The sequence below is a fragment of the Prionailurus viverrinus genome, chromosome A3, assembly GCF_022837055.1.
Source record: "Prionailurus viverrinus isolate Anna chromosome A3, UM_Priviv_1.0, whole genome shotgun sequence".
Classification (NCBI taxonomy): Eukaryota; Metazoa; Chordata; class Mammalia; order Carnivora; family Felidae; genus Prionailurus; species Prionailurus viverrinus.
Genome location: NC_062563.1, coordinates 15,715,252 through 15,729,303, shown reverse-complemented (window position 1 = coordinate 15,729,303; position 14,052 = coordinate 15,715,252). Strand labels below are relative to the sequence as shown.

Here is a 14,052-nt window from a genome sequence, read left to right as displayed (position 1 = left end):
TTATGTTACAAACACTTTTTTAGACTGTGCTTATGGAGAGAAGATGTGAGCATATAATGTGCTGGGCAGCCAAGGGTTGTGGACTACCTGCTCTTTTTGCCTAACATCCCTCCCCTTTATTTTGGTGACGTCACATGGCCTTTTCTTTTGGGTAACTACCTTTCTTCCATCCCACGTGGCCCAGGTGCCCTGCCCCCTTCCACCAACGGAGAGGCGTGGGACTCAAGGCAGGCTGGGATCGGAACTGGGCACAGATTGACACAGGGGAGGAAGGCCACTGAAGGCTGAGCATTTAGCTGGCGGTGCCGTAGGCAGAAGGCTCATGGGTCCCACCACTGAGGTCCCCAGAGTTCCCCTCATTCCTGCATGTCCTGAGGCCTGGCCAGCCAGCTTTTCCTTTGACGTGTGAGCATCACTGGTACCCTTCTGTAGTGCGCAGAATGGTGGTCCTGAAGATACGTCCAAGTCCTATTCTCTGGAACCTGTAAATGTTACCTTATTCGGGAAAAGGGTCTTTCTGCAGATGTGATTAGGCTAAGGGTCTTGAAATCATCTTAGATTAGCTCGGGTGGGGGGGCCTACATGCCATCACACAAGTCCTTATGAGAGGAGCACTGGGAGACTCCCACACACGCAGGAGGAAAAGGTGACATCAGGGCAGAGACAGAGAATAGAGGGATGCAGCCACGAGCCTAGAACACTGGCAGCCACTTGAAGCTGGAAGAGGTAAGAAGATTCGCCCCTGGAGCCTCAGAGCGCGGCCCTGCTGACACCTTGATTTTAGATTTCTGGCCTCCAGACTGTCAAGAACAAATTTCTATTGTTTTACGCCATCAACAGGAAAGGAATACACCTTCCAATAAATTTTTTTTTTTTCCTTAAGAGAGTCCGTTTCTGTTGCTTGTAACCAAAGGACTATAATTGTGATGGTTGCTCATCACTTATTTATAATGAGTTACTCTTTTTGACCAAGTTAGTTCCCACCAGATTCCTGTCACTTGCGTCCTGTGCCAAACTCAAGACTGGAACCAGAGGACGTGGAAGGAAGGAGTCACTCCACGCGCCTCCCCACCCTCCCCATTCACTCAGCACACACGCCCGGGCAGCCAGCTCCAGTACAGGCAGAAACAGGTCCCTGCGCCCCGCCTCTTTATTTGCATAATAGTTTTCACAGACACACAGGAGTGGGAGTGACAGTGAGTTGTCACTTTTCTGCCAGGATGACACACACCTGGGGAGGGACGCAGGCTGGTCAGTTCACCCCGGAGCTTTTTCCATACCGGCTTTAGGGACTTGTCTGTGGGATGAGAAAGTCTGGAAGCTACCTGGCTCTTTGACACGTTCAGCAGTTCAGGAAGGGCGGTGCATACGGGGCTGAGCCTGCAGGAGGGCTGGTATGGACGCGGGGGGTCGGGCGCTGCTCTAGTCTCTGCTCAGGCTGGAGACTCGGGTTCCAACCGTACGCGGGGGCCTACCACGTCATACCCAAGGCCTGCCCGTGGCTGTGCCCTGTGCTTGGAAATGCTTCCCGGAACCCCCGCTGCCTAATTAACGATTCATCTGTATGGTCACCCTCAAGAAAGTCTTCTCTGACCCCCGTTAACGGTCCCTGCTACATGTGTGCCTGGAGTTCCTGGACTCAGTATATAGCTCACTGTTACACATCTCTGTGATTACTGGATTAAAATCCATCTCCCTCACTAGTCTGTAAGCTTCTTGAATATATATATATATATATATATATATATATATATATATATATATATATTTGGTTCCCCGTTATATCTCTTGAACCTAGCAGTCAATGAATCAGAGGACAGGTGTGGCAAGTAAATCTGAGAAGCAGCAGGACTACCACAGTAGTGTGTGTGTGTGTGTGTGTGTGTGTGTGTGTGTGTGTGTGTGTTTCGGGGGAGACGCTATGGGGAACTGGAAAGTACATGCCTCACTCAAAGGCATTTGAATGAAAAAAATATACTAAAAGTACTGTTCAGCTAAATAAAACGCCTCTGCAGGCCACACATGAATCCCCGGCTTGTGAGTCTTCCAATGATATTTGTTGAATGTGTGAATGAAGAATCTACAGAGAAATGGCCGTAAAAGCCTCGTAAAATAAGGAGGAACCAGGGGCAGGACCAAAGGACATGCTGTTCGGTCCTGTCCATACCCTTTCAAGGGCAAGGCCTCTCTGGTCATTTCCTCTTCCTTCCCGGCGCCTGACACACAGTGTGCTGTTCGAACTGGCTGATCCATCAGTAGGTATTCATTAGGTATTCACTAAGCACCTACTCCCCACCAAGCCTGGGTTCCACCACACGTCTTCTGTGTTGAAGTGCAGCATGTGGGGGGTGGCGGTGCACAGAGCCGTGGCCAGCCAAGGACAGTACAGTGATGAGTGTTCTAGAAACAGTATGTAAATGGGGCTACGGGAGTCCTTCCCTCCCAACGTCTCAGTAAGTAGGAAGGATTCAGCAGGTGAGTAGAAGGGTAAGTCCTCGGCAAGGATGAAGGGCTGGAGCTGGTCAAAAGGAGCAGAGGTCTCAAGCATCTGCCTGGACGGTAACTCAAGGAAGGGTTGGAGGCCTATGTGGTGCAAAGAAGGGAACTGCCACAGTCAGACTGGGGACAGCAGGGGGGGTCACAGGTGTCCATGCATAGCAGCTTCTTGCCACCAACCTCTCAGAGCTGAGCTGGCTTTAAATCGGCGACTCCCTGCTGCATTTGGCTTTCATCTCCCTCCGGGGCACAGACTGTGACCTTGTGACAGGTGGGCTGGGACCTGGAGATGGGGCGTCCACCTCCCACACTGTGTCCTAGCAGAGCTGGGTCTAGACCTCAGGCCACAGGCAGGGGCCCCTCCAGGGTCTGTATCTCAAGCCAGCCCTGGCAGGGAAGCTGTAAGACTATTGCTCAGCAAAGCTCACACAGCAGCTAGGAAGGCAGCTCTTCTTCCTTCCTCCCAAACCTCACCGAGAGCCGACTGCCATTAGAATCTCATGGGAAAGGGGGCGCCTGAGTGGCTCAGTCGGTTGAGCGTCCAACTTCAGCTCAGGTCATGAGCTTGAGGTTCGTGAGTTCAAGCCCCGTGTCAGGCTCTGGGCTGACAGCTCAGAGCCTGGAGTCCGCTTCAGATTCTGTGTCTCCTTCTGTCTGCCCCTCCCCTGCTTGTATTCTGTGTCTCACATTGTCTTGAAAATAAATAAACATTTAAAAAGAAAAAAAAGAATCTCATGGAAAAGGACCACAGCTGAGGTCCAGCGCTCCTACATCTGAATCCTCTGTCTGGGCCTTTCCCTAGCCCTGATAGAGGATCTTCTCAGGATTCATGAACCCCCTAAAACCACATGCAAACTTTAGGAGGGCAGAAGAAAGACAGCATGGAAGGAACACTGGCTTGGTCGACCAAAGAATCTGGATTCCCAACTTGGCTCCACGACTTCTAACTGGGAGACATTTGGGCGAGTCATTGCACCTCTCTGAGCCTCAGTTTCCTCATCTGCGAAATGGGGCCAATTCTCATCCTCCAACACAGGGCTGAGTGTGATAGGGCTGACAGGCAGGGAGTGTTCATGACCCGTTAGCATCCTTTTGGTTTTCTCTGTAGCACATGCCTGCTTCACAGTAGCTTGGAGGTTCGTTTACGAAAGTCTCTGGGCTGTTCTCCAGGCTCACAGAACCTAGGGTGACACCATCCTAACCTGGGCCTTTAGAGGAAGGGACCCAGTCCCCACTTCTCAGGGCTGGGGGAGTGATCCTGAGCAGTGAGGCCACCATGAACCATGTAAGCAGGGAAGGATCTCTGCTGCTTCAGCTGACTATAGGGGTGTGGGAAGGAGGACACTGAGCCCTGGCTTTAATAAACCTGAGAGTCTGGAGGTGCACTCGGGGCCTGGGCCTCCAGGTCTGCAGACCTTCCCTCCTGGGAGGTCTCATGGGAGGTCTCCAGAGACCCCTCCGACACCCCATCCACACTGCTCAGCAAATCCTCAAACCCCCGGGGGTCGCTGTTGCGCACAGCAGCCTCCAGAGCCTTCTGGCGCCGGTAGAAGTGAGAGAACTTATTGAAGATGATGGTGATGGGGAGCGCCACCACCAGGATGCCCCCGAGGATGCAGCCTGAGGCTGCCAGCTTGCCAGCCACCGTCACGGGCACCACGTCCCCGTAGCCCACAGTGGTCATGCTCACCGTGCCCCACCACCAGCAGGCGGGAATGGTGTCAAAGCCCACATCCTCCTCCTTCTCGGCTGTGTAGGCCACACCGGAGAACACGGACACGCCCACGGCCAGATACAGCAGTAAAATGCCCACCTCGCGGTAGCTGTGCTGGAAGAGAATGCAGGAAGCCAAGTCAGAGCCGGGTGGGCTCACAGACCTGGTATGGAGCATATGAGGAAACTGAGGCCCAGAGAGTAGAAGGGGCAGGTCCAAAGTCACAGAGCAAAGTAGAGCTGGTGCCAAGACCCAGGTCCCTTGACTCCAAACTAAGATCTTTCATCTACAAGAGGCCTGGGAGCAAACACAGGCCTAACTTCTGTTGTCCAGGGCGCCCACTAAGCCATAGTGGTTTCTTCTAATGCAGGGGGCACTGGCGGCACCAGCCAGTGAATAAGAAACTTGTGACTCTTCCACAGTTGCAGAACCAAGGGGGGACCACAGTTTGTATTCCACAATGCAAAGCGTTGGTTTCATGTGCTTTTGACTGGTCTATCTCATTTCTGACAAGTACAAAAATACACTCTGCCCCTCGAGAAAGCTGACAGGATACACGTTCCTGAATGCACCTGCCTACCCCGGAGGCCAAGCAGTGGTTCGCAAATAGGGCAATCTGCCCCAGGGGACATATGGCAACGTCCTTGAACATTTTTGCTTGTCGCAACTGGGACAGGTGTGCTAGCGGCATCTACTGGATAGAGGCCGGATATGCCGGTAAACATCCTACGATGCCAGGACAGCCATCCCCCCGCCCCCAACACACACAACCAAGAATGATCTCCCTCCAAATATCAATAGTGCTGAGGCTGAGACTCCTAGCCTAGAACTGTAGTCCCCTAGTCCCAAACTGTAATGTGTGGAGGAATCATGTTGGGATCTTGTTAAAAAGGCAGAACTCAATTGAGCGGGTCTGGGGTAGGGCTGGAAATTCTGCATTTCTAAGCAAGTTTCCAGGTAACGAGAAAGCTGCTGCTGGTCAAGGGCCTTGCTTTGAGTAGCAAGGCTATCATCTGGAGACTTACACCCGTGTCTTGGAATCTGGCAGCCTCCATCAATATCCTTTTCCCTCCTTGCAGAAAATGCTGGTGATATCAGGCCCTGGATCCCTGCATGGCTGGAGACAAGGCAGAGTTCTGGGGCAAAGGGGTCTTCCCTGGACAGATACTGAATCCCACGTACATGCCCGATGCTCCAGCATTCTGCTCATGTCACCCTGCCTGTACCCAGCTTCCTGGCTGTCTTGCCTCCAGGGCATGAAAAGGGCTTTAGGAAGCCATGAGTAGAAGGGGTTTTCTAGGGATCCTCAGGAGGGTTGCATGGAGCTTTAGGAGAAAGAGCAGGAGGTCATGGTGTCAGGCACAGCTGAGTTCTTCTCTGGGCTCTGCAACTTACTCACTGAGGAACCTCTGACAAGTCCTGTCCCCTCCTGGAGCCTCAGTTTCCACATCTGCAAAGTAGTGACAGTAATACTTGCCCTAGCTTGAACCCCTCACAGGCTCCATCCCCTAATACTCGGGATAAAGTTCAAAATCCTGGTCCAAGAGTCCATGGCCCTTCAGTACCCTGTCCCTCTCACCTCATCAACCTCATCAACTGACACCCCTCCCTCCATGTCCCCCCCACACCCACCCCAGCGTTCATCCTGTTCTCTCTCCAGGCCTCTGTCCAAGCCGTTCACATTTCCTCCTTCTCCACACCAGGCTAAGTTCACCCCTTCAAGGTTAAGCTTGCCAGGGCAGTGATTCACCCCAGTGCACGGCCCGGCAGAAGGAGGGTGCTCAGTAAATTGCAACCAGGCTTTAAAAAGCCAACCTTCCAACCTCAGGTTGTTCATCTACGGGAAGGGAATAAATAACCGCATCTTCCTGAGGAAGTTGTCCTGAGAACGTCGATAATGGATGTAAAACTGGCACAGAATTAACGCTCAGTAAGTGTTAGCTCTGGGGCTGCTGCTAGATTTGGCCCATCAAGGGTGACCTACAATATCTGTGCCCCCTGATAATGCCAGAGGAAAGGCCCAGTGGAGAAGGCATTTAGCATTCTGCTTTGCAAATTTCTGCACTTATTTATTATCTGATATTTGACAGACCAAAAGTGACCTTTGTCTTATTTTTTTAATTAAAAAAAATTTTAATGTTTATTTTTGAGAGAGACAGAGTGTGAGTGGGGGAGGGGCAGAGAGAGAGGGAGACAGAGTCTGAAGCAGGCTGCAGGCTCTGAGATGTCAGCACAGATCCTGACATGGGGCTTGAACTCACTAACAGTGAGATCATGACCTGGGCCAAAGTTGAATGCTTAACAGGCTGAGCCACCCAGGCGCCCACCCCCTGCTTTTTCTTTTCTTTTCTTTTCTTTTTTTTTTTAAAGAAAAGCAAACATCGGTGTTCAGTTTTCACCCCTAGGAAAGAGCCCTCCCAGGGCTGCTGGGAACATCAGAAAAGATGTGACGTGTACACCTGGTGTCCAGCCCTGTGCCTGGCACAGGAACAGAATGTCGCCTTGGATCACTGTGTGCCTGGACACCACGCGCTTGTAAGTTCACCTGCTAACCTGTCCTCTGGTCACCCCCACCTGCACAACCCCTCCCCCTCCATCCCCCTCCCCCGCACCCCCCCCCCCCCCCCGCAAACCTCCTCGCGGGGCCCCAGAGGCCGTACCTTGAGCGTGGCGCCCAGCGAGCGCAGCCCGGTGGAGTGGCGCGCCAGCTTGAGCACGCGGAAGATGCGCATGAGGCGGAACACCTGCACCACCTTGCCCAGGTCACCGAGGTCCTCGCCGCCCGCGCCGCCCCGGTCGCCGAGCGCCACGCCGGCCAGCAGCGTGAGGTAGAAGGGCAGCACCGACACGATGTCGATGAGGTTGAGGGGGTGGCAGAAGAAGTTGCGCGTGCTGGGCGCCAGCAGGAGGCGCGACGACACCTCGAAGCTGAACCAGGCGATGCAGAAGTACTCGAGGTGCCGCAGCACCGGGTCATCGCGCATGCCTTCCGTGCCGCGACCCGCGGCCACCGCGGCCACGGCGGCCGCCGCCTCGCGGGCCTGGTACTCGGGCAGGCTGTGGATGCACATGGCGGCGATGGAGGCCAGCACCACGCCGATGGAGACGCAGCTGAAGAGCTTGCTGGGCAGCGAGTAGCCGGGGTTCTCCATGGTGAGCCAGAGGCGGCGGCGCAGGCGGCCGCAGCGCGCGGCCCCGTAGCGCGCCAGCTCGCGCTGCACGTCGGAGATCTCGTCGGGGCACGGGTCCACGCTGCTCGGCGTGTCGCTGTCCTCGTCCCAGTCGCGCGGCCGCGCCACGCGCCGCTCCAGGTAGCGCGCGCGGCAGCAGGAGGCCAGCGCGCTCTCGCCCAGGCCCCAGTAGTCGGCCTCCTGGCCGAAGGCGAAGACGCACAGCTCGTCGAGCACGTGCAGGCGGCCGGTGCGGTAGAAGTGCAGCAGGCCCAGGAAGAAGCCCGGGTGCCGGTCGAAGTAGAACTCGCGCGCCGCCGCGTCGTAGTCGTCGCACAGGCGCCGCGCCTGCTCCTCGGACGCCGCGGCCTGCAGGCGCCCCAGCCGCGTGCCCGGGAAGCGGGCCAGCGCGCGTGCGCTCAGCCGCCGCCTCACGCCGCCCACGTTCACGCGCAGCGCCTCGTCGCTCCGCCGCCAGGGCACGCGGGCGCCGGGCCCCGGGGACTCGCTCACCATGGCCTGTGGACACGGGGAGGGCGGGATGCGGAGCGGGGGTTGTCCCCGGGCCTGCCTTCCAGAAGGCCGGGTTTAACCCTCCTGCCCCCTCCACCAGCTCTGGTGTGCAGACGGCGCGGCGCTCGGGAGGTAAGTGCCCCCTGATCTCAGACTAGGGTTTGAATGCCCCTCACTCCCCCGACTCAGTGTCTTTGGCCAAATCATTGAGCCTGCCCCCCCCCCCCCCACATTTCAATGGCACGGAACAAATGCTGGGATCTATCTTGGGGGGTTATGAAAGTGACTGAATGGCAAGATGTCCTGGCACCCCAGGGTGTGCTCAGATAGGATGTCTCCCTTTTCCAAACTTGGATTTTCATATGCCAGGGGCTTAATGTGGGATCTTGGACACATGAGCACTCTGAACTTCAGTCTCTTCCTCTGCAAAATGGGGTAGTAATACTGACCATCCCTGGGGGAAGGGGTGTTGGGAGAATCAGTTTAGACCAAGAGATCAGTAGTTCTCAAAGTGTGTCCCCTGCACTTGCAGCATCGGTGCCACCTGGGAATTTGTCAACGATGCAAATTCTCAGCCTGCTCTAGACTTACTGAATCAGAAACTGTGGGGATGGAGTCCAGCAGTTGGGGTTTTAACAAGCATGGACGGTGACTCTGATCCATGGTCAAATTTGAGAGCTGTTGGCTTAGACCATTTGAAGCATCTCTGGAGTCAGTCAGATGGAACTCTGTCTTCTGTGACCAGAGACAAGTCCTATCACCTCCCTGAGCTTCGGTCAAGTGGAGATAAACAGATCCACCTCCAAGTGTGGTTAAAAAGATTAATTGAACTATTGTCTTTATCAGGCCTGGCTCCCAGAAGGGGTTCAGTAAATTATCCACCTGTTTCACTGTCTCCCAGAGTCAGCCAAACCTGGGTTTATCTCCATCCCTGATGCCCCCCAGGGCCTTGAGGAAGATGCTTTTCTCCAGGTCTCAGTTTCCTACACAATGCCAAATGCAGACAACAGCACCTACCCAAGGCAGGCTGGAGGACTAAAGTAGCTTATGGGGAAAGTGGGGAAAGTGCTTCGCCTTAGTTGACCCCAGAAGATGTTGGGTCCTTCCACTGCCCATGTCTCCGAACTCTACTGGGACTGATGGCTAGTGACTCACCTCCTGATCCTCAGTAATCCCATGTGCCCCATCCCATCAGCAATGCCCACTTCTCAGGGTGGAATGTACACCATCGAGCGGCTGGCCTGGTGCCTGGCAGGGAGCCAGGTGGGGTGCCCTTCACTCACCCTGGGCTTGGTGTTAAGCTGGTCGGGATCAGGGTGGTGTCCTTACCTCCGTCACTTCTACGTCCTCAGGCCAGTCTCCTCCTGCTCTGGGCTTTGGGTCTGTTATCTATAGAACAGAGAAAGTAGCAATAGCACTTAGGGTGAAAGCTTACCGTGAATGCATGTGCAAAGCCCCTGGAACACAGTTGGTGCTCAATAAATGTTAATCATTTGCAATTTCTTCTGGTCAGAGCTAGGTTCAAATTCTGAGTCTGCCATTTGCTGACTGTTGACCTTGAGGGGCTCCGTTCTGAGCTTCAGTTTCCCCATCTGTAAACCGGAGGATATCACACTTCCCTTGAGAGGTTGTGAGGGTTAACTATGGCAAGATGTTTATGGGCAGCACGGCCCTTGGTTCATAATCTGTGCACAGTAAATATCTGGGAGGCGGATGCAGTTCCACTCCCACCTCCTCCATTGCACCTGGTGTCAAAAGATGAAGCTTCTAACCCAGCTGCATCACCCATTCATTATAGCTACATAACGGTGGGCAAATCCCTTTCTCTTTCTGGAACTCACCTTCCTGCTCTATGATTATGAGATCATGAATTCAACAAACCTTCCCTAACAAGAATCTGAATATCAGTAAGATTAAATGACTTGCTCAGCATCACCCAGCTAGTCCATGGCACACAGTTAAGGTTGGAAACTAGGCTTTTCCATTGAAGGCTCTCTCCACAAACTTATTTTGAGCACCTACTATGTGCTGGTCACTTCGCAGGGCTCTATATACAGCTCACTCGGTTCAATGCCTACACCGACCCTGCTAGGGAGGTTTTCTAATCCCATTTTACAGATGAACCAACAGGACTGACCCCAGGTCACCGCCACCCCACAGCGCTCCCTCCAGGCGAGGGGGAGGGTCTCAAGGAGGGGACTCTGGAGCGGAAAGGGCAGTGCCCCCACCCTCGCCTCCCACTGTGCAGCCCCCCCCCCCCCCCCCCCCCCCCCCCCGGCCCCGTCCCGGGCCACGCCCCTCCCCAGGGGAGGTCCCTTACCTGTCAAGGCCCCTCCAGGGCGCCCACCAGGTACTTCAGTCCCCGAGGGCTCCGTGGCTGGGGAGCCGCTGGCCAGGCAGGGATCGTCTCTGTCCCAGCGGCGCCGCCGAACCTCGCTGCTGCCGGAGGCCCCGCCGCCCCTCCTTCCCTGTCTTCCTCTGTCCCCCGCGGGGGAGGCCACATCGATCGCTGCCGGGGGAGGGAGGGAGGGAGACCGCGGGCTGTCGGAGGCGGTGGTTTCTATTCCTGACTCGATTGGGTGGAGATGGTGGCTGGAGACTGGGCCCAACAGCCAGGACATCCTCCTCCCCCCAGTCAGGGGCCAGGGGAGGAGGGGTCATTTAGGAGACTGAGGTGCCACTAGGGAGGGATTTCAGCCCGGGTTTTGCCTACAAAGGAACAACAACAGCAGTAATAATCCCTTCCTTAATTGCGCCCTTGACATGTGTAAGGCACTCTGCTTCAGGTGACTTATCCAAGTCCTTCCTGACACAGACTTGGATGAGGACAGATGAGGCTCAGTCACCTGCGCAGGTCACCTAGCTTGGTCTTGTGTCTCATGTCTTCCAGGACTGCAGGTGGGGCTCTGCCTTAGGGAGTTAGAGAAGGTGGCCTTATTCCCCGAGAGCCCCTTGGGGCTGTGAAGCTTGAAACAGATCATTTTGTCCCCCAGAAGTTCTGTCTCCCCCCTAGCTATGGGTCCCTGATTTCCACCTTCCAAGTGGGTTGATAGGGTAAAGGAGAACTGTGTCAGAGCTTTGTCAAGGTTATGTCATCCAGAGTGCCTGGCTGGCTCAGTCCATGGAGTGTGTGAGCCTTGATCTCGGGTTGCAAGTTCGAGCCCCATGTTGGGTGTAGAGGTTACTTAAAAATAAAATCTTTTTAAAAAGAAAGATTATATAATCCACAAGCATTCATCAAGTGCCTACTGTGTGTCTGGACGGAGAGAGGGTGCTGGAGACTAGGATCTGGGTTCAAGAAAGGATTTCTATTTCACATATACTAATTGTTATTATTAATAATCATAATAACCAGCATTTTTTAAGACCTTGCCCTGGGCCTCGGGTCCTACAGGCTCATCTCATTTATGCTGCAAAATGGATAGGTGCTATTATTATTCAAAGATAAGAAATGGAAGACTTTAGGACACCTGGGTGGCTTAGTCAGTTAAATGTCCAACTTTGGCTCAGGTCGTGATCTCACGGTTCATGAGTTTGAACCCTGCATCGGGCTCTGTGCTGACAGCTCAGAGCCTGGACCCTGCTTGGGATTTTGTGTCTCCCTCTCTCTCTGTCCCTCCCCTGCTCACACTCTATCTCTCTCACGAAAATAAATAAACATTAAAAAATATTTAATAAAAAATAGGGGCACCTGGGTGGCTCAGTTGGTTAAGTGTTCGACTTGGGCTCAGGTCATGATCTTGCGGTTTGTGAGTTTGAGCCCAGCGTCAGGCTCTGTGCTAAGAGCACAGAGCCTGGAGCCTGCTTTGGATTCTATGTCTCTCTTTCTCTCTGTCCCTCCCCTGCTCTCACTCTGTGTGTGTGTGTCTCTCTCTCTCTCAAAAATAAATAAACATTAAAAAAATCTTTAAAGAATTTAATGAAAGAGAAATGCAAGGCTTTGAGAGTGAGGTGACTCACTCCTAAGGTCATATGGCTAACTTCCGGGACCTCTAGAACAGAACTGTCCACTGAATAGTCTGTGAGCCACATATGTGACTTAAATTTTTCTGATAGCAAGGGGGCGCCTGGGTGGCTCAGTTGGTTGAGCGTCTGACTTCAGCTCAGGTCATGATCTTGCGGTTCATGAGCCTGAGCCCCATGTCGGGCTCTGTGCTGACAGCTCAGAGCCTGGAGCCTGCTTTGGATGCTGTCTCCCTCTCTCTCTGCCCCTCTCCCACTTGCACTCTTTCTCTCTCTCTCTCAGAAATAAATAAACATTAAAAAATTGTTTTAAATAAATGTTTCTGATAGCAACTTAAAAAATTAAAAACAGATGAAATTAATTTTAATAATATATTTTATTTAATGCACTATATTCAAATTAATATAATTTCAACATGGGATCGATAAAGAAATTACTAAGGAGGTATTTTATAATTTCATTTTTTTAAATGTTTATTTTTGAGAGAGAGAGAGCATGAGTGGGAGGGGGGCAGAGAGAGAGGAAGACACAGAATCTGAAGCAGGCTCCAGGCTCTGAGCTGTCAGCACAGAGCCCGACGTGGGGCTCGAACTCATGGACCACGAGATCATGACCCGAGCCGAAGTCAGACGCTCAACCGACTGAGCCACCCAGGCACCCCACATTTTTGTTCTTGTACTAAGTCTTGGAAATCCAAGATATTCGTTTTTTATTGCTGTGTAACAAATTACAACAAACTTAGCAACTTAAAACAATAGAGATTTATTATCTCACAGTTCCTCTAGGTCAGAAATCTGAGCACCTCATGGCTGAATTCTCAACCCAGGGTCTCACCAGGTTGAAGTCAAGGTATCAGCCAGGGCTGTGGTTCCCATCTGAAGTTCGGGGTTCACTTCTAAGCTCACAGATTGTTCATTTCCTTGTGGTTGCAGGACTGAGGTCCCCATCTTCCTGCTGGCTATCTGCTGAGGATCACTCTCAGCCTCTGGAGGCTGCCTGTGGTTCCTTGCCACATGGCCCCATGGGCAGTTCCCCACATGGATGTTTGCTTTCTTCCAGGCAACCTAGTGTGTGGACTTCCTCTTCTGTGAGCAGCCAGAGAGAATGCTCTGCTCTTAGACCATCATCTGCTTAGGACAGGCCCACCCAGGACAGTCTCCCTTTCCTCACATAACACATTTCACATGTTCCATCTACACTCGAAGAGGAGGAGGTTATACAGGGGGGAGGGTCACCGGGAATCATCATAGAATTCTGACTCCTATATCCACATACAGTACTTCTCATTTGGAATAATCACATTTCACACACTCAGTAGCCTCATGGGGCCAGTGGCTGCCATACTGGACACTGCAGCTCTAGACTTTACCAGTTCAGTTCTTCCCTCAAAGTAAGAAGTTAGAGCAGGAAGTTCACAAACAACTTGCCCAATTCCCTCATTTTACCAACAAAGGAAATGAAGATCTGCAGAGAAGCAAGTCTCCCATTTCTTGGCCTAGTACTCTCTCTGCAGCCTTCACGGCCCCCACTTAGAGGTACCCTCTACCCCGGAGTTGGACCAGTAGCTTCCAAAAAGAGAAAAGACAGACCTATTTCCCAAGGGCAGAAGACACTGAATCTAGGATCTGGTTTCATCCCCAGATCATGTGGGAAGTAAATGGAGTGTTGGATGAATTCACGAATGTAGAGTGGGAAGAGGGTCATTATGGGCTTTTGAGGCTAAAAGAGGTATCCGTACCCACTACATTGGTCTGTGCCCCAAATTCTCTTTCAGTCCTAGCCAGAAAGGGCCATCTGGATCCATGAGGCTTTACCCCAAAGAGTAAGTCTGATGTTGCATAAAGTGCAGAAATTTTTGTACTTAAGTAGACTCAGCGCATCGGGCAGCTTCTAGAATGTGCCCCAGTGATGTCTGCCTCCTGGTATGCATGCCCTTGTGTAATCCCTTCCTCTTGAGCGTGGATGGGCAGGATTTCCTGATTTGTCTGCAATGAGCAGAATATGGCAAAGGTGAGGGAATATTGCTTCCAGGATTGAGTAACATAAGATTGACTTCCTGCTGGTTTTGGCGAAGCAAGTTGCCGTGCTGGAAAGGCAAGGACATGAGGGCAACTTCTGGCCAACAACCAGCTAGAAACTGAGGAAGTCAGTCCTACAGCCCTCAAGGAACTGAAATGGTGCCAACAACCTAATGA

At 52.9% G+C, this 14,052-nt stretch overlaps 1 protein-coding gene across 1 annotated transcript; it reads right to left on the bottom strand.

Annotated features, from left to right (window-relative positions):
* Positions 1–3,166: 3,166 nt before the first annotated feature.
* Positions 3,167–10,319, bottom strand: KCNS1 (potassium voltage-gated channel modifier subfamily S member 1). Its single transcript, XM_047854277.1, has 4 exons — positions 10,214–10,319; positions 9,223–9,282; positions 6,871–7,899; positions 3,167–4,324 (listed from the first exon to the last, which is right to left on the bottom strand). Exons 3-4 carry the CDS (start codon positions 7,894–7,896, stop codon positions 3,854–3,856), a joined length of 1,497 nt encoding a protein of 498 aa, XP_047710233.1. The 5' UTR covers positions 7,897–7,899; positions 9,223–9,282; positions 10,214–10,319; the 3' UTR covers positions 3,167–3,853.
* Positions 10,320–14,052: the final 3,733 nt, after the last annotated feature.